The 23,206-nt window shown below is 48.5% G+C and overlaps 1 protein-coding gene and 1 long non-coding RNA gene across 6 annotated transcripts in view; one reads left to right on the forward strand and one right to left on the reverse strand.

Moving 5' to 3' along the window:
- LOC128785187 (TOG array regulator of axonemal microtubules protein 2-like) overlaps positions 1-23,206 on the forward strand; it is an 82,349-nt gene that overhangs the window by 38,138 nt on the left and 21,005 nt on the right. For 3 of the 4 annotated variants that reach the window (XM_053937477.1, XM_053937478.1, XM_053937480.1), the window contains 2 exons: positions 20,950-21,161; positions 22,699-22,856. In XM_053937477.1, coding sequence (XP_053793452.1) covers positions 20,950-21,161; positions 22,699-22,856 — 370 coding nt within the window. Of the gene's footprint in view, positions 1-17,427; positions 17,626-18,824; positions 19,013-19,883; positions 20,045-20,700; positions 20,748-20,949; positions 21,162-22,698; positions 22,857-23,206 lie in introns of those variants that run through there. The other variant, XM_053937479.1, reaches the window with a different exon arrangement.
- On the reverse strand, positions 12,692-17,289 carry LOC128785190 (uncharacterized). Of its 2 annotated transcripts, XR_008429794.1 has the most exons (3): positions 17,215-17,289; positions 16,025-16,148; positions 12,692-12,972 (listed from the first exon to the last, which is right to left on the reverse strand). It is a non-coding gene; the product is annotated as an uncharacterized LOC128785190 (long non-coding RNA). The 2 variants fall into 2 exon arrangements; XR_008429795.1 differs by lacking the exons at positions 12,692-12,972; positions 16,025-16,148 and adding an exon at positions 16,897-16,966 and having other exon boundaries at positions 17,215-17,288.

Here is a 23,206-nt window from a genome sequence, read left to right on the forward strand (position 1 = left end):
TCCCAATCTCTGCCCAAGCTGTAATTCAACACAGCAATTAGTCTGTAGACCTGAGGCTGTGCTTTCTGTTTCCTGGCTGAGTGCTTCAACTGCGGGCGTTGCTTTCTGGAACAGGAGCACCTGACTCTTTTACCTTGATGACTTGTGCCTTTATGATTTGAAAGCAGCCCTTGTTTTAATTTTCTAGTAAAAGGGCCTAAAATCAAAGCAGTGGACATTTTAGAAGGATTAAGGAGAACACTTTAGGGAATTTTTTTCTTAGGCCTGCAGTAAGCAGGCTGAGGCCAGAAATTTGTGCCAGAGTATGCGCTTTCTGTGCTTGTGCTCTTATTGTGCTTTTATGTTCCTCTGGACACAGTGGGATGTGTTGTCATTTCCTGGGACTTCTGTTGAAGGTAACTGATTTCTTTTCAAGGTGATTCTTACGTTTCCCCTCATGACTTCCCAGGTGACCAACCCCGTTTCCAAGGTGTCCTACTCTGCAATCGTCACTCTGGGAGAGTTCTTTGCAACCTTGAAGAGGACATGGACTCTGAGGTGGATCAGGTTGCTCCAGTCCTTCTCCAGATGGTGTGGAACTCCCCAGAGTTTGTTCAGAAAGCAGCCAGGCAGACCCTGGGGATCATGGTGGAGAATGTGACTCCTGCACGAGCAATGACTGCTCTCATCGACAGGGGAGTCAAGTAGGTTCTTCCTCTTTTAGTGATATTCTTCACCTTCTAGTGTGTGGCTGGGGGAAGGGATGAGGGAAAGAATGGAATGGTGGGAGGGAAGGGTCCTGTATCCTGCATCTTCTGTGATCTCAGTGACTTGATTCTCCCATCAACTTCATTTCTTTCCTCTTGTCACCTAATTCTGCCCTCCTGCGGCCTATTAGTTCTCAGAATCACAGAACTGAAGAATATGGGGAGTTGGAAAGGGCCCTTCAGGATCACCAAGTCCAGCTCTTGGCTTTGCACAGAACAGCCCAAGGGTCACACCGTGTGCCTGAGATTCTTGTCCAAATGCTTCTTTAGCTCTGCCAGGATTGGTGCTGTGACCACTGCCCTGGGAGCCTTTTCCAGTGCCCAAGCACCCTCTGGGTGAAAAGCCTTTTCCCAATATCCAAACTAAAGCTCCTCTGACTTGGCTTCCTGCAGCTTCCTGGAATTCCCCCAGTCTGTCAGATGTTCCTAGACGTGGTGAACCGTGGGGAAGTGAAAGTGCCTGCAAATGCCAAGGATAGATCCTTGTGCTTTTGTGGGAAGAGGGACAATTGCAATTGCAGCTGTCAGCGCTGTTGGATATTTCACAGCGCTAACCACAGAGGCCCTGGGAAAAACCATGTCTCCTCATGATGCCATTCAGCTGAGAAATAAGGAGGGTACTTGCTGGTGCGTGGAGCACATGGGGGAGAATGTGCTGGGTGTGGCACAGCCTGCACAGCAGGCCCAGCTCCTGCCAAAAGGAGTCTTGTACGACTGTCCTGGCCCTAGAGCTCTACTTTCTATTCAAACTGATGTTTCATGTTAGCCTTGAGATGATGAATTGCACCTTAACAGGCTGAGTGCCATGGGACAGCTGAAGCAAATGCTGCCTTAAGTGTTGGTGCTGGGCCTGAGAGTTCCCAAGAAGCACTCTCTAGAACAGGACAACCTGGCTAAAATGCCTGCCACCCTTTCCTCAGCTGGGCAATAGAGTGAAACACTCAGATTTATCTGTTGCCAAGCCTCACAGAAGAAAGAGGCTGCATGGCTGGATATTCTGCAACTTCACAGCCTACAGCGTCTTTTCCCTGCATTTGTTTTTTTTCCAAAGGTCTGCAGATTTGGGGAGAAATGGGTGGAAAGAGGCTCAATCCTGCTGCAGCTCTGTGTAGTGGGTGCCCTCTGATGGGTCCACATGAATTGTCCTTGATTTCTAAATAATTCATATGTGATCCATTCCTTTAATCTTTCTCAGAGAAAATAGTGTGGAAGAAATTGAGTATCAGATGGTGCAGGGAGACTGAATTCCTCCCTCTTCCTTGCAGGCAGTCCTGCTGTACAATGCTAGCTTTGTGTTTATCTGAGGACAGAACCTTCTACAGGTGTCTGAAGCTGCAGGGAGAACCCAGGCCTCCTTCCCCCAGCAAGGACAGGGAGCAGGCTCTGGCCAAGGCCTGTGCTGCTGTTGCTCCTTCTCCCTGTGCCCCAGGGTTTGCTCTCCTCTTCCCAGGAGCCACCACGCCCAGGTGCGGAAGTGTGCGGCCAAACTCCTCCTGTCCTTGATGGAGAGAATTGGAGTCACAAAGCTCGCAGACACACCCAGGGCTGAGAGGCTGGCACACGTGGCAGGGATGCTTGCTCAGGACTGTCACCAGGACACAAGGTAATGATCTTCATTTCAGCTCCTAAAACAGGAAAACCCTTTCCTGTCTGGCTAGAAAGGTAAAACCACAAATGAGTGGAAACTAAAGGAAATAAGAAGTGACCTCACTGTGTGGCTAAGGGGCATAGACTCAGTGAATATGCTGAGTTGGAAGGGACCTGTCAGGGTCATCCAGTCCAGCTCCTGGCCATGTGCAGGGCACCCCAAGAGTCACTCCACGTGCCTGGGAGCATTGTCCAAACGCTTCTTGAGCTCAGTCAGCCTTGGTGCTGTGACCACTGCTCTGGGTTGCCTGGGGAAATGACTGGAGTGGGTAACCTGCTGTTGGCCAGCAAAAAGGTGCATTGCCAACTTCCTGTGTCTTGAAGGATTCTTTACTGAGGTCAAAAGAGCTCCGATTAGCCAGTCAAACAGTTTTGTTTGGCCTTAGGTGCACAACACAAAGCCAAAGTGTTGGCTAATATTCATCCCAGAAGGATCCCAAACATCTGTTTCTCATTAAGACTTTCCTAGAAATATTTCTGGGGTTGTTAGCCAGTGGATTCAGTCTTTCTAAACCCCTTCTACATATTTCTGCAATGCTGTTATCTGTGGCTCAGTGCCCTGCAAATTTTCTTGAAGAAAACTGTGCTTCCTAGTGGCCAAATGCGCCAAATCCCCTTACTTGATGATGAAATTCCCTTGCTGCCAAACACCAGAGCAACTAGCTGCCCCTGTGCAGCTAGTTGTACAGAATAGTCTAGGATAGTACAGAATCTAGGATGCATGAGCTGCTTTGTCCTGCCTTCCCTGCAAGCTAAAGAAAGGCAAATTATTGTGCAATGGCAGCAAGACACTGCTAATGGCTCTGACAACAAGCAGATGTGTTTTGCTTGTTCTCTGGGAACCCCAGAACAGTTTCAGAGTGAAATGGCATTTTTCTCTGGCCCCACATTCTCCTCTTGTCTCTTGTGTTCAGCTGACAACACTGTGCAGTGTCAAGTGGAGGGAAATCTCCCTCTTTGCTGAGTAGGTAATGCCTTCTCATGCAAGCATTGCACCTGATGAGTTTAAGGTATCAGCCTCTTCTGTTAACACTCCTCCTTTGTTCACTTTTCTTTTGTTTCCTTCCTACCTGCCTTCCTTCCTGCCTTCCACCCTCCCTCCCTTCCTCCCTTCCTTTCTCCCGTCCTTCCTTCCATCCTTCCTTAGGCATTATGGACAGGAGATGGTGAAGATGTTGCTGAGTCACCAAGAATTGAAAATGCTTTTGGAACGATCTCTTTCCACCCGTGACCTGGAAGATATCCTGACAAGAATTAAGAAGAAAGTAAGTGCTAGGCAGGAGAAATGTCTCCTTTCTGCAAGTATTGCCACTGCTAATATGAGATCAAACATACCCAATCTGTCTTTATCTCCTTCTTCTTCTTCTGCTGAATTATTTTGCACCTGGGCATGAGCTGTTAATCCTCAGCCTGTTCATCTGCAGGCCACAAAGGAACTGATATTATTAGGGAAAAAGTGGGGCTTGGAAGATTTTGAATATCAGTAACAAAGAAGAAAGGCAAAGAGGAGAAAATGGGTCTACATTTAAGAGTAAGGCCTCCACCACACTCTCCCTGCTCTGCCCCCAGTAAAGCAACTAAGTGAGAATAGAAGATTACAGAGACTGAAGATAACAGTGTCTTTGCAAAAGACACCAGAAGTAGTAGTACCAAGAAAATTTCCAAATATACTACAGATGTACAAGTCAAGCCTAGTTACTACAATTACTAGCTGTCTTTTGGGAATACTGCCCTGCACTCAAGCCCTGTGGAGCTGGAAGAAGCTTGGTGAATCCAGCAGCATCCACCAAAAAATCCTTTGTTTGTTTGGAGGGGGGATTTTACTTCTTTCATTGAAAATATAGAAGGGAGTGTGCCTTTGTGCAGGAGCAGGGAGAGTCAGTGTTGAACCAAATCAACTTCCAGCACAATGGGCTGTCCCCCGAAGAGTCCAATTTTTTTTGCTGCTTCCTTTAGAGCACTCGTTGCCTACCAGTTTGCATTATTCCCATTTATGCTCAAGATTAATGAACTTGGGCTTTTAGACTGCTGCTCTGTATGGTAGCACCCATAACCTGCCTTGCACTATAGGAAACAAAGAGTTGGCATCACTGAATCTCTGCTCTGTTTCCTTCTGTAAGTTAGGAAATGTTTCCCTAAGCTTTGATAGCAGTGATCCTGGTTCTAACTGGTGCTTGAAACAGGCAATATCCTATCTTATATTCTAAAGATTGATGGGGTTTCTCCATGTCTTTGGTAGGCAATGGAAAACCAGAAGGGCGAATGCCCACCTGTCAAGGAGCCGGTGGAGAAGAGGAACGATGGCTCAAAGAAGCCCCAGGCCACATTGCCTTCTAGCAAACGGTACTGAGCACTTTTCTTAGATGTGACCAAGCACATGACAAGCTTTACATGCCTCTTCCTCAGGAAAAACTTTCTGACAGAGATGACCATTGCCAGACATTGTTTCCTTTCCCTACAAATGCTCTAGGATAAAAAATGTTTACTTCTGCATTATGCTGAACACAACTTCTCTGCAGGGCTTTCCACAAAAATGGAGAGACAAAAAGGCACCCATTGGTTGCAGCTCAGACAATCCAGTGCAGTGGCAAGGGCAGGGTTGTGGAGGCCAGGAGAGAGGGACAAGTTTCTGCTGCCTGACTTGGGAGAAGTAAATTCAACCAGGGTTTTTTCCATCTGAGTGGAGTCTTTTCCAGATGGGTGTTTTGATGAGAAGTCCCAGTCTAGAAGCAAGATGCCATTCCACAAAGATGCAGTTCTCATCCATGTGGTTTGGCCTGGCTGAATCATGGTTTTCTTACCCTCAAACAGTACCAAGTTTGAGTAGTAAGTAGCAAGGCAATTCCTGAGCAACTTTGGTCAACAGGTGTCTCAACGTGGACTTTTTGTCCTGATATTCCTGTCCTTCATATAGGTTGCTTGATGGACAGCATGTTTGGTTGATTTCCTCCTGTGCTGCAATCAGCATTTAAGACAGGAATTTGGTCCTTGCTGTCTCTTCATGCCCATGGCAGAGCTACTTGCTCCTCTTATAACAGAGGGGCAGTTTTTTAGCTCTGGCACGCTCAGTGGTGTCAGGAAAGTGACCACGTGCCTCAGTAGCACGGCTAGCATCCTCCTGTGCTCATGGAAGAGACAGGTTGATCCAGGAGAATTGTTCCCAGTGGCTTTGTTAAGCTGTGGATCTAGTCTCTAGGGAAGCAAATGAAACGTGGGCATACTTCTGGGATGTCTGGCTTCTGTTTTTCTCTCTGTTACTGATTTTCTGGATCCTTCAGATATGCCCCTGTTCATCTGTTCAGATGCATCTGAGCTACTTTTCCAGATTGTCATGCCTGGTCATAGAGACACTTCTCCAGAGTGATGAGTCTCCTTATTATAAGACACACACGTCCCATATGAGGAGGCATTTAAACTTGGAAGTAGCGTCTCCCTTTCCCCACAAAGCAATGTGACCAGTGTGCCTTGGAAGCCACCTGAAGATAGATCAGATGCATCTCATCCTTGGTTTTCCCGAGGGAGCACTGGAACAATGTTACTTGCAGATTGTCTCCCATAATGATTGTCACAAGGTCCACGTTGTTCTTCAGAGCCTCGTGATTTTCTAGCTTGAAATCACATCATAGGAAAGCTCCTCAAGATATTTTGCTCACAATTAATGGAAGGTATTATCACCAATAGGTTCTAGTTTGGTTTTGTTTTCCAGGGTGAAGTCTACCTCTGATGGACGCCTCCTACACCGTGCAAAAGCCCAGGTCACGTTACTTCCAGCTGTGGAAGAAATGGAGCCGCTCCAGAAGCTTTACAATCTCCTGCAAGCCAAGGGGTTTCAGACACGGATGGAAGGAGTGGCACTCCTCCTAGACCTGTGCAAAAACAGCCCCCAGCTCATCTCCACTAACATTGTCGAAGTACGTATGGTATTTTCATTGTTCATTCTTTTAGCTCCTTTCCTAAGCCTGTAGAAGTAAAGGCAATTCAGTGTGTCTTGGCACTACATCCTGGCTGTTTGGGACAGGCTGGTCCCTCTTACCCAGACAAATTTAATTCAGGTCCAGGCTTCAGGACAAGTTATTTCCAAAGTCCAGCTGTATTTTTCTGGCACGTGCCTATTGATGCTGTTCATCAGATGATGACAGAATTTTCTGCTGGTGTAACTGCTTCTGTCTCCTACTCCCAGTTGGGTTAAGTGAAGGGAATCCAGGAACTGAAAGCGTGGCAATCCTTATTCAGATTAAAAATACGTTTGCAAGGGGAACAGAAGTATCAGGCTGGGTTGGTTTAAACCCAGGGGGTTTTAAAGAATACTTCTGTCAACTCCATCTTGTCTTGCACAGGCACAACTCTGGCTACTGATTTCCATCCTCGTCCCTATTCCTCTTAGTAAAGACAGTGCTCACCCTTCTTGGGGAGCCTTTTTTTCTCTTTGGAAAGAAAGGGAGGAAAACAGCTAAGGACAGATCTCTGCCTTCTCCTCCCAGTAGCTGCTTTTTCCCTTTTTCCAGAAAAAGGTGCCTGATGATGTGGCTGTCAGGGACTGAACCTGCTCTAATGAGAGCTGTACAGCACATTACATTTCAGAAGTCCACCTGTTAGTTAGAGAAATGGTCTGGATCCTGGAAGAGTTGATCAGAGCCCTGCACTTCTCCAGACACAGGTTCTGAGACAAACAAAATAACACTTAGATCTCCTGCAGCCATAGTGTTGGCAAAATCATAATTGCCCTCAGTACTTGAGGCAACTGTATAGAAAAACGGGCATTGTAAATATCTGCTTCCATACTTGTAAAGCAAAGGTAGCCTTTTGCAGTAATAAATGGAATTGATTTAATGATTTTTAGACTGAGAGAAATACCATAGCAACTATTCGGTCCCCATCCAAACCTCTTAAAAACAGAAGTAATCTTTCAAGCAGCATGAGGTTGTGCAACCATTCCAGTGAGTGGCCCACAGGAAAACAGTGGAATTGTGCAAGCAAGTGCTGACCTGAGAGAAAGGATCCCTTTCATCTCTTACACACTGAGTGCTACTTCCACTCTTCAAACAAGGACATTTTAATCCAGCTTTCATGTTCTCTTCACAGATTTTTGATTATTTTGTCCTGAGAATATCTGACAGCCACAAGAAAGTGAAGCAGAAGGCGCTGGACGTGCTGGCAGAAATCATAGGCCTCCTGGAAGATGCCCTGAACCCAGTGATCATCCGTTTGGTGGAAGGAATAACAAAGAACCTGAACTCAAAGGATCCCGGGGTTCATGCTGCAGCTGTGAAAGCACTGGAAGGATCCATTGCTCATTTAGGTGAGGCTGAGCCCTTGGCACTCTCCTCAGCTGTGTCTCTGTCTCTCCGACACAAGAGAACGCTGAGTGCCTTGATAGCTGCTGTTGCCTGTGGAATGCTCCAGCTGACACCCACCAGAAGCTGTGGAGGTGCAGTCTTTATGCACCAGTCCCCCAACAGGCTTGAATGTGATCAGCATTTCCCAAAAGTCCCAGGAGCCATGGCTCTGTGCTGCTTGTCTGAAGAGCAGCTCCCAGACTACAGCTTTGCTAGAATTCAGAGGCAAAGGGTTTTGGAGTTTGCTTGGGCCCCATTTGATTTCCCAAATGAACAACTTTGCTGTTGGCATGAAGGGTGCACTGGTCCATCAGAGTTTCTGCAGAGCAGCTGCCTGGAAAGCTCTACATTATAAGCATTACCTGCCTGTTTTCCATCTTTCTTCTTTGTCTTCTCTTTGAAAGGGGAAATTAAGATTCACCAAGTCTAACAGGTCAAATCCAGCTGTCAGTGGTGCCTTGTTCCACATGTTGTTTTGCATGGGGCAAGATGCTCTAGCAAATAACTACATGGGCAGGGGCTGCTCTAAATTCCTTTGCCACACAGATTTATGTCAGCTAGGAAAATGCCTATAAAATGGCGTGTTGAAGAGGCAGGTGTCCAAGGGCAGTTCCCACTTTCTCCACCTCAGCTGCTCTGTGAACTCAGGAACTGCCTGATTCAGTGCCTTTCTGTGTCCCAAGTCTGGGCTTCTTCCTTTTTGCTCTGGGATGCAAGACCTTTTCACTGCTTACATGTGACTGAACTCTTGAGGTCCCTGATGTGAAATGTTTTAACAAAGCTCCTGGTACAGCAGGCCGAGCTTTGCTTTTGGAATGTAAAACCTTGTCAAATAGGCTGGAAGGAAAGATGAAAAGGATTCAGAAATTAACAGACATTTTCATTTTTATAAAGGAGGGTTGCCCCTGTTCTTTCCCTCCTCACTGTCCTTCCTCCTGTGACCTCAGAAAAGTGAGCAGAAACATGTGTTTCACTTGTAGATAAAGTATCACTGATGAAAGAGTTCAGCCACCAATGGAGTCAACTGAGTGGCCAAGCTCTGCTGGATGTCACAGAGCGTATCACAGGTATGGCCTCCCCTTCTAAGCCAAGAGGTCTTCCCAGGGAGTATTTACAGGGAATGCCTGGGAATAGACAGTAGAGTAGCTCCTCCGAATCGGGACGTGCTGAGCTTGTCCCTCCTGCCCAATAGCCAGGGCAGGTGTATTTGGCAGGTTTCCCCTGGCTGCTGCAGAGCTGTGCAGCACCTCAGATGGGGGCAGCGCTCAGCCTCGGGGCTGAGCTCTCGCAGGGGCATCTCAGAACCCACCTCCAGGAGCAGGAGGGCTAAAAATACCGCAGCTGGCTCCTCTCTTGGAGCCACAGGGACATCTGTGATCCTTTAGGGAAAATGGTGGCAAAGGCTGTTTCGGGCAATCAGTTTGTTTTGTCCTCACAGAACTCTTGCTTTTCGCTTGGAAAGTTTTGAGGCTGAACCGTGCAGAGCCTGGGGGTCACAGCTTAGGTCAAAACTCAATACACATCTCAGAGGCATGGATTTAGTGCATTCGAATAAAGTAGATATCCAGCAATAGGGAATTTAGTTTTGCAGCTATTTTGATCTCCTTTTCAAATAAAGGAATTAACCATAAACTAGGACTACTTTAGAAGAAGCAAATGTTCTCTCGGAGATTTAGTAGGAACAGACAGCTCTTCCTCACCTTCAATAGTCACCAATGCCTTTAATTACATTTAATGTCAAATGACCTTCCATTTTAAAAGGGTTACTGTAACCCTTTTCTTGCTTAGCAGAATTGGTTTTGGGTACTTTCAGGAGCTGTTTCAATGTTGATGACATGCAAGGAGCCTGTTGGTAGTAAATTTTTGTCTGTCTTTGATATAGTTCAGAGAATGAGCAAAGAGCTAATTTCAGAGAAAATGTGAGAAAACACTTGTGTTTTGGTCAAATTTCAGTCCCCTGTGTAGCATTTTTCTCCCTCAATGCCCCTATTTCAGTGGACATTATAAGAAAAAATGCCATTAACATTGGGAGGGGAAATGCCACTAAAATGTGACATGCCCAAATGCCAAGGCAATGGGGTCTGGGAAATTATCTAAGACACGCTGAGGTTTGAAACAGCTCCGTGTTGGAAGACACAAAAGCATTCTGGCAAAGACACCGGCAAGTCACTGATGTTTCTAATCCAGCTGTTGAGCAACAGCCATCCCTGGCGGGCTGGAGTTTTGAAGTGTGTTCTTATACTGCCCTTTGCTGTATGCCACTCAGCAAAGGCAAGAGTCAGATTAGACTTTTGGCACTTGACATCAAATTTACAAACATGGAAATATCCCTTTTGTTAGAAATCTCTCAACTGCCTCTCTAGGGTACATCTCCAAACTTTCAGTGTGGGTTTAGACAACTTGCTAATGGAAATAAAAGGCAATTTGACATTTCAGTCATTGTTCATGCAGAAAGAGATTGTGAAATGATTTAGTAATGGTACGAAGTCTGCCACAGGGACAAGGCTCTGCTTGGAGAAATTAGTCCTGAGGGGTTGGTGATTCTGTTTCAAGGATGATCAGCTGCTTTGCCTCTTTCTGGATCAGGGGGCTCTGTGTGCTATTTCAGTGATCTGAGCCAGAGAGGCTTCCAAGAAGCAAAACTAGAGGGAGATCCTTGTCTGCATTGAGGTTGGTGGCTCAGAAGCTGTGTCTCTCTCCCGGCAGAGCTTGTGGAATGGGTTTATGCCAGGAGTCCTGAAGTCGTCCAGCGCTACGCCCTGCCCGTGCTCTGGTCCTTCCTGGAGAACAAGGCGCTGCCTGTCCGAAGCGCCAACGTCTGCACGGTGGCCACCAGGCTTGCCAATGCCCTCTATGAGGTGATGGGCACCAAGCTGATGAAGTGTGCAGCCAGCAAGCCTCCACATGTGCAGCAAAACCTCTCCAACATTTTGGGCTGGTGAAGGCAGGATATTGTCCAGAAAGCTGACCAAGTGCTGTGTTGGACACCTCCGGATTTGACTTCTTAGCTGTGCCAAAAATGACAAAACACTAAGGAAGGGTGTGCATCGGCCCCCGCTTGTTCCATCGCCCTTCCTAGTCGTGGCATGGGGGGCCTGAAGCAACTCCAGACTGAGGACAAGGTGAAGGCCGAGCATGGCTCAGCCTCAGACAGAGGTAAGGGGGGAGCTGGGCCCATCTCTGGTGGGAGGAGGAGTCTTGTGCCCACCTGGAGAACCTGTGCACATTCCCAGGGAACAGTTGTGCCCTACATGTGCCCCCTGCAATGAGCTGTGCTGCTCCCAGTGCCCCGTGGAGCTGTAGCGCTGCTCAGCTGTGAGGCAGGGAGAGGAGCAGGAGGGTGCATGTGCAGCTGAGCCATTCCTGGAAAGCACAGGGCTCTGGGCTCTCCTGGGTCAGCAGGGAAGCAAGGCTGTTCCTGTGGTAGCTCTGTGGAAGTAGGTCAGGGTTTTCCCAGTGCTCTGCTTCAAAGGGCTGCCAGCAGGAGCATGTTTCCCCGTGCAACTGTTTAGAAGTTTCCAGGAAGTGTGTCCCATGATACATGTAGCTCAAGCTGCTTTAGGGTTCCATTGTGGCCTCTGTTAAACTTTGTGTCTCCACTTTGCAGATCTGACTGGCTACAGTCTACCAAGAAGTTTTCTCTGGACACTTCTGAAGTTCCCTTACCCACAAAGTCCTTGAATCCTGTCCATGAAGAGCTCTCTTTCCTCCAAGCTCAGGAAGAAGCCGCCGCCTGCCTGAAGAGTGTTTGAAGAATAGGATTTATGCGTTAGTCTTCATAGTTACAGATGTACATATGTTCTGATCTTTAGATGTAGTTTTGAATAAATGTGTTTTGATTGTATCTTTAAATTTTGATGACATCTTTTTAAGTGTATTATTTTATTATTATTATTTTCAATAAAGGTAAATAAAGAAATAAAATTTCACTAAACCAAGAGGAGAATGTGAGACCCAGACCTATCTAGCCCAGAGGTTATGGGGGTGCAGCTCACTCAATGTGCCAGTGTCTCACCACATCCTTTCATCACTGGGCCTCTCCTCTTCCTCTTTTGCCATGTTTTGTTTGTGTCATTTGTGCTGCTCTTTGCTACTTGGCATTACCACAGGGCCACCCATTGACATGTCTGGGGAACAATGGACCAGAAAGATCCCATATAGTCAAAAGTTTTTCAAGTAGATGTATTCTGTGCTCACAAAAGGCCTGAGCAAAGAAATCAAGAGGAGTGGGCCCAAATCCCAAAGCTTTGCACCTTTGCAAACCTCAAACACATCTGGCTCATGAGTGTTTTCAGTCACAATTTCATAGGTAGGAAGAGGACGTGGGAAAGGATGCACTGCTTTGGAAAAATCATCTGTAGGAATATTTACCCAGGACGGCAGTTCAACTTGTGTTGTTTACAACTTGTTTGCAGAAGGATGAGTGGACTTGGAGGCCAACAACAAGTGACAAGGGTTCCTCAAATCTTTTTACACTCCAGCCGGGGTGCCATTCAGACCACAGCTACGGGATAATACTGTAGTGCATCCCATACACATTCTGCCTCCAAGAAAAAGCTTGGCTTGGCTCATTACAGTGAAATCAATAGAAATAAACAGTTAAACTCATCATTTTGGAATGACTCTCCTGCTTTCCGGTGTCAACCCTGCACCTCCTGCTCCCAAGGCTTGGTATGAACAAGTGTCTGAGATTACTTATTACTTAAAAATTCTCCAGCAAAGTTCAGTAAAAAGCAGATTGAATATTGAGCAACAGCTCAACAAAACTCGATGGCAGCATTCACACTCTTACTTACTAGTTGCTTAAGGCACAACAAGGAAAAAAAAGCAACAAACAATGCAATCAATCGAGAAATGTACTGTGAACTATCTGTGTGTGTGTACGTGTGTGTGGGTGCCTGTGTTTAGGTGTGTTTGAGAAGGGGATAGAAAGGACAAAGATAAAAGGGAATAGGGCCTAAAAGCTTAACAGCACTCAAGCTTAAGAGGAGTTCAACTGGAGCCTCCAGGAGTGGGGCTATTGGCCCAGGATCCATTGTTGATCAGTCATCCGGCCAGTGCAGCAAACTTGAGAGCTCGCTGGCTCTGAGAGGCCCCACTCAGAGGGAGGTTGCTGCTGGCAGCCGCTGTGGTCCAGGAGAGCTCCAAGGGCCTCCTTTTGGAGCGCTGTTCATGGGCCACAAGAGAGTGGGCCTCAGTCGTGAAATGCTCCATCATGGCCGCACTTTGGGTCAGCAGCCTGTCTTTGAAAGTGGGAGAAGAAGGATGTCAGGTCATTCAGACAACAAAAGTGGTTTCCAGGGCTGTTCACAGAAATCCCCAGGAGCTCGTTAGACAGCACAAGTTCCTGGGAGCACTCAGCGTTTCTGAAAAGCTCCAGAGGAGCTGAGCCCAGGGGCTGTTCAGCAAGGCCGAGGCCTGACAAGCGTTTCTCAGATCACCGTGTGGCCTGACAAGGCCAGGGGGATTCACCACCACAATCTGAAGCATCAAGTTTTGATGGAGGTGAAAAAGTCATGGCCCAGTGGAAGTGGGCCGTGTCCTCAGGCCTGTGGCAGAATCACAAGGCTGATATCCTTGTGCTACTGATTCCATCTCTCCCCTCTTTTCTAAATTCTTGGTGGCAAGGTCACATAGGTTAGACACACAGCTCACAAGCAGTGCTCCTCTTTTCCTGCACAATGCATTAAAGTGAGAATTGTGTCACATCCAAAAATCGTGTCCTGTTATGGTTTAACTGACTGTTTTGAAGAATTTCTGGAGCAGCAAATTTGCTTCCTCAAATATTTACTGTGCAAGGCATGGAGCACAGAGGAAAGATTTCTTGTTAAAAGCATCGCCTATGCAATGCTCTTTTGACAACTTCTGCCCTGAGCTTTCCTTGGGAAGATCTGAAAGGTTCAAGGTCACTAGCACAAGCTCCTGCAATGGCTGCTGGCCAGCAGAGCAGGGCTGTCAGCTGTGAAACAAGTGTTGCCACAAGCAGCAGATTCCCCACGGCAGCAAATCAAGAGCTGGGAAGGTGCTGCTCTGAAGGCCCAACCTCCTTAGCTCCTAAAAGAACTGGAACAGCTCTTCATTCCAGTGAGGTGGATGCTGGACACCACAGCTCTATGTGAGGACTGAACACAAGTCTGGTCCCACTGAGTGCTGTGGTGGTTTCTGCAGGAGCTCTGGGCTCCTGTGTGTGCTGGGCACAATGGGGAGAGAAGGAGCCAAGTGCACTCCTGAGCTTCCAGATGGCGCAGGATGTCTCCCAGACTCAACCTGCCACCACCTACAACTTGGGCTGTCCTGGCAGTGGCAAATGCCTCCTGCAAACTGACATCAGGCAATTTGGGGGCTGAGTTTTGTTTCCCATGGAAAAGGGCCAGCACTCCTGTCCAGGGGCCTGCGCCACGCCCAGGGGCCTCTGGCCCCGAGGGGCCTTCTGCCTGCTAAAATTCTGAACGGCGCACGATTTCTCCTAGACCAATGCAGCCACCACCAAGAACTCAGGCTGCCCTCGGAGTGCCAAATGCCGCCTCCAAACTGACCTCAACATCCTGGGGATGAGGTTTTTTTCACACGGAAAAGGGCCAGCATTTGTGTCCAGGGGCCTGTGGCTGCGAGTGGGCAGCGCCTCCTGAAATTCTGAAAGGCGCAGGATGTGTCCCAGACCCAACCTGCCACCACATCCAGCACCAGTTGCCCGGGGAGTGCCAAATGCCTTCTGAAAACTGACATCAGGAAACTGGGGGGTGGGTTTTGTTTCCCAAAGAAAAGGGCCAGCGTTCATGTCCAGGGGCCTGCAACAGGAGCTGTTGCTGTATTTTTCACGTTGCTTTACCTCCCTGCCAAATGCTACCTCTGGCTGAGAAAGGACACAAAAGGATTACCCTGGAGGAAGGAAGGCCAAAAGCTTGGAAAAGGATGAAAGAAACGCTCCGATGATGAAAGAAACGCTCCAGTGATGACAGTGAAAACAACCAAATTATTTATTTTTGACAGCAAATGAGCACCCGCTGCCCTCCAGCCCTCCCAGACTGGCAGGCCAAGCGGTGCTGTTTCCATGGCGTGAAGTGCTGCCAGCCTGGGGAGGGAAACCAGAGAGCCACAGTCAGTCACAGAAGGCTCCTGTTCCCCCTGTCCCACCATGGCCTGTGCCCAGGCCAGGCTGCTGGCTCTGCTCAGAGCCCAAACATCCCAACCCATTCTCTATTTTTAGAGAAGGACAGCGTGGCAGAAATGGTTTAATTGCTGTTCAGCAAGGCCGAGGCCTGACAAGCATTTCTCAGATCACCGTGTGGCCTGACAAGGCCAGGGGGATTCACCACCACAATCTGAAGCATCGTGTTTTGGTAGAGGGTAAAAGGCCATGGCCCAGTGGAAGTGGGCCATGTCCTCAGGCCTGTGGGAGAATCACAAGGCAGATCCTTTTGCTACTGATTCCATCTCTCCCCTCTTTTTTAAGTTCTTGGTGGCAAGGTCACATAGGTTAGACACACAGCTCACAAGCAGTGCTCCTCTTTTTCTGCACAATGAATACAAGTGAGATTACATATCCTAAAATTGTTTTCCACTGTTGAAAACTGGCTGATTTCAGGAATTTCTGAATCCCCAAACTTGCTTCCTCAAATATTTACCGTGCAAGGCATGGAGCACAGAGGAAAGATTTCTTGTTAAAAGCATCGCCTATGCAATGCTCTTTTGACGAGTTCTGCCCTGAGCTTTCCTTGGGAAGATCTGAAAGGTTCAAGGTCACTAGCACAAGCTCCTGCAATGGCTGCTGGCCAGCAGAGCAGGGCTGTCAGCTGTGAAACAAGTGTTGCCACAAGCAGCAGCTTATCCAGGGCAGCAAATCAAGAGCTGGGAAGGTGCTGATCTGAAGGCCCAACCTCCTTAGCTCCTAAAAGAACTGGAACAGTTCCTTTGTGTTCCCGTGAGGTGCAGTGCTGGACACCACAGCTCTGTGTGAGGACTGAACTCAAGTTTGCTCCCACTGAATGCTGTGGTGGTTTCTGCAGGACCTCTGGGTCCTGTGCGTGCTGAACACAATGAGGAGAGAAGGAGCCAAGTGCACTGACACACCTTTGCCTTGATCATAACCTGGCCTTGACCAAACACAAAGAAAGGTTTCCTCTTTGGCCCATGTCTTGAAACATCCGGTCTACTGTTTGATGACTCAGGTTGGTTTGGTGTTGAGGAATTTCCCTCAGAAATACTGGGTTTGTCTTCCTCTGTGCCTTCCCCTCAGCAGCCTTGGGGATGTTCCTATGTGAGGCCATCTGTCTCACACAGTTTGAGACAACTTACCAGAGGACACTGCAATAAGTCATCTCTTCTAAAGTGTTCCAACAATCCCCTTCCAGCAATGGGAAATTAATAGTAATAGATGAAAGTGGAAAAATACCCAACAGTTTATTATCAAGCAGAATGCCTGAAAAGCAAGAAAAAACACCAGTAAATTGTAGATATCAAACGGTCAGGCCTCACCGTCCCCCCACTGGAACAAAGACCCAAAATGCTGGAGGGAAATCCCCCCACGACATGCGTTACAAGACGGTGCCGGGTTCTCTCTTGGGAAGAACAGGAGCTATCACAGAGTAGTTCCAGCTGCAGAGGAAAGTTTGGTGGCTCGTCCGGCATTGACTTTCACCCAATGACAAAGCTCCATGGAACTCTCACTGCAGGAGAAGCCCCTCGGTCTCTTTTCTCCCTGGTGTGACCTTGGAGCCTGTCCCTGGGGACAGGGAAACATTCTGAGTATGCTATTGAATTTTCAGGGCCAGTCAAATTGAGGATTGTTTTGAGGCATGCCTTGTAATGCTGGGTTTGAATGTGTCTGCAGGAAAGAAAGCTGGAATAAACCCTGCCACAACAAAGGAGAACTTTGCATGGCCAATTTACACCTTACAAATACACTGATCATATCAGCACACTGAACAATGGGGACATCTAATGCACAGTGCAAAGCTTCTTTGAATAGATAGGAGAGATGAGACTTGAAATGATTTGGTGGATGCAGAAAAAGGGATCAGACCCATGAATCCACGGCTCAGGCTTTGTTCTGCCAAATCAAGCAGGATTAGTTGTATCCTCTCTGTTGGAGAGGATTTTAAAATTACCTGCTTGCGCTATTTCCATTAAGAAAATTTTGAATTGTCAAGAACTGCCATGATCAGAAATGTTTTGAAACAGATCGTTGTTTATTTTGGATTTGAGTGTCTCTGCAATAAGAGAGCAGGAAATAAACCCCTGGAAGAAAGAAGCAGAGCAAAAGTGGAATGTTTGGATGGTCAATTTGTTCCCTACAGCTCTCGGCCAGCTGAATCCTGGGGTCCTCTAGTAGGGAGTGCAGAGCTTCTTTTACTTCCACCGCCTGGTGCCATTGTTTGTGTCCCACCACTTAGTTTGATGTGAAGAGAAATAAACCAAATCCCACACCAACAAGCTGCAACCCAGAACTGAGTGGGAATTACAGAAATAAAGGCCTTGAAAAGTACCTTTGGAAAGGGTCTACTTCCTAGACAGTGTGAAACCCTCAGGCCTGGCCTGGCTGGGCTTAGGGCTGGCTGCCCTTGGGAATAGAAAGGGAGGGCCTTGGGGTGGGGTTTTGCAGCCATGGAAATGAGCGAACCATGGGTCATTGCATCACAAAGGAGCAGGCCCACGCTGGGATTGTGACCATTGTGGTTGACACAGCCACAGCGGCAGGAGACGCGTCTGGCTCTGCCTCTCTGTGCCGAGCGCTGGCGATTGGAGTCACCCAACCTTGTTCTAAGGCTGGGTACCAAGCTCCTGTCGCTGTCAACTCTGAGAGTGTTCCCAAATTCAAACCCAGATACTTCTGCGAGGCAGAAGCACGGGTTTGAAGATGGATTCCACTGGAAAAGGAAAGACCACTGAAGGAAAAGGTGAGGATAGAAAGGAGCTGAAAGGCTGAAGCCAAATGGAAAAGAATCCCACCAGATTTCAGGGAAAACTGGTCCAGCCAGTGCTGGCTCTGTGTCAGAGTAGGTGGCTGACAGCTACAGATGATCCTGCAAGGACACCCATGGCATCACAACATTCTCTCATTAGTTTACTCTGCTTTCTCCTTTTTGATAGTAGCCAAGTCGGTCATACTGTCAGCCAGGACAGGGACTGTGGCCACAGCTGACCACAAATTGGACAGGGTCATGAGATGCAAATCCTGTTTCTTTCTTTGCCCTCAGTGTTGGGTCTCACCACAGATAAATTTCCCATTCTTCCTCTTCTTGCTGATCGGGTCCAACCCTGAGGATGGTATTACGGTGCTATAGAAACACCAATAAGGCCTGCCTGCTTGCTGAGAGGTCTTTGTGGTTTGCAGAACTAGCAGTCACAGCTGTGTGGGTTTTCCTGGAGATTTCCAGAAGGCCAGCCTCAAAGAAGGAATCTTTCTTCCCCTCTTATCATTGGAGCCTTCCACCTTTCCCTCCAGACTTGCTAACTCAACAGTGTTGAGGGGAATTAAACCTCAGCTAGTTCCATGAAAAAGAAAACCAAATAAATTTTCCCAGTACTTAAAAATTATTCCCCTTGAGTGGCACACCCATTAGATGTGTTGATGATAATGGTGGGGGTTCACCTAACTCGCTTCTTCCCTTGTGAGCATGGTATAGCCTCACACAGAGGTGAGGTGGGAGCTGGGCCCATCTCTGGTGGGAGGAGGGGTCTTGTGCCCACCTGGAGAACCTGTGCACATTCCCAGGGAACAGTTGTGCCCTGCATGTGTCCCCTGCAATGAGCTGTGCTGCTCCCAGTGCCCCGTGGAGTTGTAGGGCTGCTCAGCTGTGAGGCAGGGAGAGGAGCAGGAGGGTGCATGTGCAGCTGAGCCATTCCTGGAAAGCACAGGGCTCTGGGCTCCCTGCTGACCTGGGGCAGCCCAGAGAGCCAGGCTCTTCCTGTGGTAACTCTGTGGAAGTGATTCAGGGCTTTCCCTTGGCCTGCCTCAAGTGTCTGCCAACTTGAGTATGTTTTCCTGTGCAGCTATTTAGAAGTTTCCAGGAAGTGTGTCCCATGAAATATGGAGCTGTAGATGCTTTAGGTTTGCATTGCGGCCTCTGTTACAATTTGTGTCTCCCCTTTGCAGGCCTGACTGGCTATCCTCTTGCCAGGAGGTTTTCGCTTGCAAATCCCTCTATGCTCCTTCCCTCCAAGCCGTTGCCTCCCATCCAAAAGAGCTCTCCTTCCACCATGCCAAGACAAATATGCAGCAGAGAGCAGGAGAATGGGAAAAATGGCAGCGGCTGTGATGAGGACAGGATAAAAATACAGGAGGTGAGTTCAGAGGGTAAAGGACATAAGGTAAGGAGACCAAGCTAAGTCCAGTGTGGCAAACTCCCACTTTATGTGCTGCAGACAGAACTGTGAGACCTTTGCCATGACAGGAACATGAAGTTCACTGAAGTTTGAACAGGTCCAGATTCAGCTCTTTAGCTCTGCCAGAAATAATGGGATACGAAGGAAGGGTGTGCATCTGCCCCCGCTGCCTCCAGCCCCCTTACGGGCCATGGCATGGGGGCCCTGGAGGAACTTGGGCAGGCAGAGACCTTGCAGAGAGCAGCAGGGCAGGGAGCTCTGCTGAACTTCCTAAATGCCACTGAGCCTGAGATGATGGAAGTGTGGGAGCTGGAGAGCAGCAAGCATCCCCAGAGGTCAGCAGCATCTGGGCTCAAAGGCTGCTGGGGAACTGTAGGAGGGAAGGACAGCAGCAGAAGAAATGAGGGGCTTGAGAAAAGCAGGTTTTGACATCCTGCAGAATGGCTTTGTGGGAATTGGCTGGAGATCAGCACTGGCGGTTAGGCACTTAAGGGGCAGGGAGAGAATAGTGATCTAAACCCACTCCCATGGCATCCAAATGGCCTGTGGAGGCAGTGGCAGCCCAGAACATCTTGATTCCCAACATGTGGATGCCTGCTGGGAATGCAGCCACACTTGCAGAAAACTGAGCATGAGGGGAGAGGTGGCAAATCTGGGACATGGTCTCTCCCTCTCCACCTCCCTTTCCATTCCCCATCCCCGTCCAAGCACCACCATCAGTTTGACTTTTCCTGCCAGGTCCCAGTTGAGGGCATATCTAAATGTCTTGAGGCAAGAATGGGGACAAGGCTGGATGCTTGATCCGAGCACAGTGTTCTGCTCTTTCCAGGCTTCCTTGCTGTATTCCATTGGTGGGGATATGAAGAAGGGGTCATTGGGACTGCCTTTGATCCCCCCTATACGCAAGGCAGTAAGTCCCCCTGTTGACAGTGCTGCAGGGTCCCTGCCAAGCTCTCCGCAGCTGAATTTCCAGGAGTCCCAGGAGATGAGGTAAGCCAAGGTGTCTGCTGCTCCAGTGTGCTGTTCACGTCATTCTTCCCATCTCGTGGGGTTATTTTGCACAGTCAGCTGTCCCATGTATTTAGGTGGACCCCTGTGTATTCACCATTTTGCCCACCTGTAATGATATAGCACAATGCCATACCCAAAGACTTTTGATCTGATCCTACTTCTTGAGAAAACAAGGAGGTGTAATAGTCTAAGGAGACCACAGTGCTCTGACCACATGTAACACAAGGCTGTCACCAGGGTAAAGCACGAGCTGGCAAAGTCAAGCTCCGGCAGCAGTACAAAAGTAGCTGCCCTGCATACAGACTCGTGTCTCAGCTCAGCAGCTCTTGCTGCTTCAGAGAGGCTGTTGGAGCCACTTGGCTCCACAAGGAGAGGCAGCAGAGTTGGGGAGTTGTGATGCAAGTTGAAGAATGACTGCTGTGTTTCAGCCAGAGCTGGGCCAGCTCTGTGTGACTCCAGCAACAGAAAGCCTAAAGACAATTAATCAGCTTTGCATTTTGTTGTGTTGATGTGTTGCATTTCCTCCTTCACCAGAGTGACCATGCTAAGTAGGTTTGCCTCCTTTCATGATGTGCCCATTCCGTCCCTTCTCTTTCTACCTCCTCATATGTTCTTTTGTCCTCCATTTTCTCAAGGCCGAGATCCAACAGCAGAGGCAAAGACAAGAACTCTGAGGATGCAGGTAGGAACAGGAGATGTCTGTCCTAAAGTGACAGTTGTCATCTTGACTCAGAGGTGACATTTGGAAAGCTTGGTTAAAACCCATTCTTTTCAAAATTGCTTTAAATTAATTTCAATTCCTTGATGGGCTCAGTGGACTCTCCCACAGCCCGCTCACTGGCAGTGTGCTCTGGTGGTGCAGTGAAAATTCTTCCACTTTGCAGGCGAGATTAGGTTCATTTTTTCCAAGTCTTTCCGGCCACGTCCCTCTTCGCTGCTTCCCTCCAAGCCGTTGCCTCCCATCCGGGGCAGCTCTACTTCTTCTAACACAAATGAAATGTACAGCATGGAGAAAGAGAACAAGAAAAATGTCACTGGCTATGATGGTGAGAGTAGAAAACACCAGGAGCAGAGTTCAGAAGGAAAAAGTTATGAGGTAAGGAGATCAAGCTAAGACCTGTGCAGTAGATATTCAGTTTATTTGCTGGAGGCTGAGCTTGGAGAACTTTTCCTGTGGTGTGATCCTAGGGAAGCAGCTGAGTTGAGGAAAAGCTCAGCTGGACACTGTGCTTCAGGCTGTCTTTGCAATGGATGTGTAGTGCAGACTTCACATCCTCAGCGTAGATCAATAGCAGGAGAGGTCTTTGAATGGTTTCTGGGCCCTGTCATGGCTCCTCTTCTGTCTTATGGCTGAGAAAACACCAACAAGCAGTCAGAGCAGCTACATTTGTCCAAGCTGGAGAAACTATCCTTCTAGATTTAGGAAACTATGGGTATCTGTGAACCATCTCTAGGTCTTGGTGGTGTTTTCTGTCAGCTGTGTCTGATTTGGAAGGAAAAAGGTGTTTGCTCTAACAGTCAGTCCAGCAAAGTCAGTTCCAGGTTGTCTCAGCTTTTGAGATGTGAGAATCACACCCTCTGTACAGCTGTCTCTGCTGCTATTTCTAGACTTCATCAGCTTCTGGGCAGCTGTGTGCTCTGGCATGGCTTTGTCCAAAGGGAAGGGGTGGGAGGTGGCCATGGGGAGAGCAGCCCAGAGCCCAGACCCACAATTGCCTTTGCAGCAGGGCCAGGACCTGCACTTGTTCTGGGTTTGTGGTGAGCTGAAGGAAGAGGCAGATGAACGACCGCTTTGGAAAAAAAAGTCCAATCAAAAACTTGGGTACTTGATTACAGCTTTGCTGAGATAGGGCTCAAAGTATCTCTGACACAAACTGACCCTTTCAGTGAAGTTTGAACAAGTCCCGATTCAGCTCTTTATCGTTGCCAGAAATAATGGGATATGAAGGAAGGGTGTGCAACTGCCCCTGCCGCCTCCACCCCCCTTCCGGGCCATGGCATGGGGGCCCTGGAGGAACTTGGGCAGGCAGAGACCTTGCAGAGAGCAGCAGGGCAGGGAGCTCTGCTGAACTTCCTAAATGCCACTGAGCCTGAGATGATGGAAGTGTGGGAGCTGGAGAGCAGCAAGCATCCCCAGAGCTCAGCAGCATCTGGGCTCAAAGGCTGCTGGGGAACTGTAGGAGGGAAGGGCAGCAGCAGAAGAAATGAGGGGCTTGAGAAAAGCAGGTTTTGACATCCTGCAGAATGGCTTTGTGGGAATTGGCTGGAGATCAGCACTGGCGGTTAGGCACTTAAGGGGCAGGGAGAGAATAGTGATCTAAACCCACTCCCATGCCATCCAAAAGGCCAGTGGAGGCAGTGGCACTCCTGATAGGAAGGATGTGGATGCCTGCTGGGAATGCAGCCACACTTGCAGAAAACTGAGCACGAGGGGAGAGGTGGCAAATCTGGGACATGGTCTCTCCCTCACCACCTCCCTTTCCTAGGTCACCTTTCCCTCTCCTAGTCCAAGATGCTCCATAAGTCTGACCTTTCCTGCCAGGTCCCAATCAAATGCATGGTGAAGTGTCTTGAGGCAGGAATGGGGGCCAGACTGGATGCTTGATCCAAGCACTGTGTTCTGCTCTTTCCAGAGTATGCTGTATTCCATCGGTGGGGACATGAAGAAGGGGTCATTGGGACTGCCTTTGATCCCCCCTATACGCAAGGCAGGAAGTCCCCCTGTTGACAGTGCTGCAGGGTCCCTGCCAAGCTCTCCACAGCTGGATTTCCAGGAGTCCCAGGAGATGAGGTAAGCCAAGGTGCCTTCTGCTCCAGTGCGCTGCTCACCTCACTCTTCCCGGCTCATGAGGTTTTTTGCACAGTCAGCTGTCCGATGTACGTAGGCAAACCTCTGTGTATTCACCATTTTGCCCATCCATGATGATCCATTACAATGTCCAACCAAACACTATATGCCCCAAGAGAAGAGGTGCTGGTGAGGAAGAGTAGACAGGGCTTGAAAGCACCTCAAGATGGGTCCTCTGCTGGACTTGGCTATTGCTTCCCTCTGTAACGGTTGTGGTGTCACTTGGCAACTGTATTGCACGGGTCTGGATCCTGCAGATCTTTGAATGCTGTGATCCTTGACTGTCAACTTCT

Source organism: Vidua chalybeata, chromosome 3, assembly GCF_026979565.1.
Source record: "Vidua chalybeata isolate OUT-0048 chromosome 3, bVidCha1 merged haplotype, whole genome shotgun sequence".
Taxonomy (NCBI): Eukaryota; Metazoa; Chordata; class Aves; order Passeriformes; family Viduidae; genus Vidua; species Vidua chalybeata.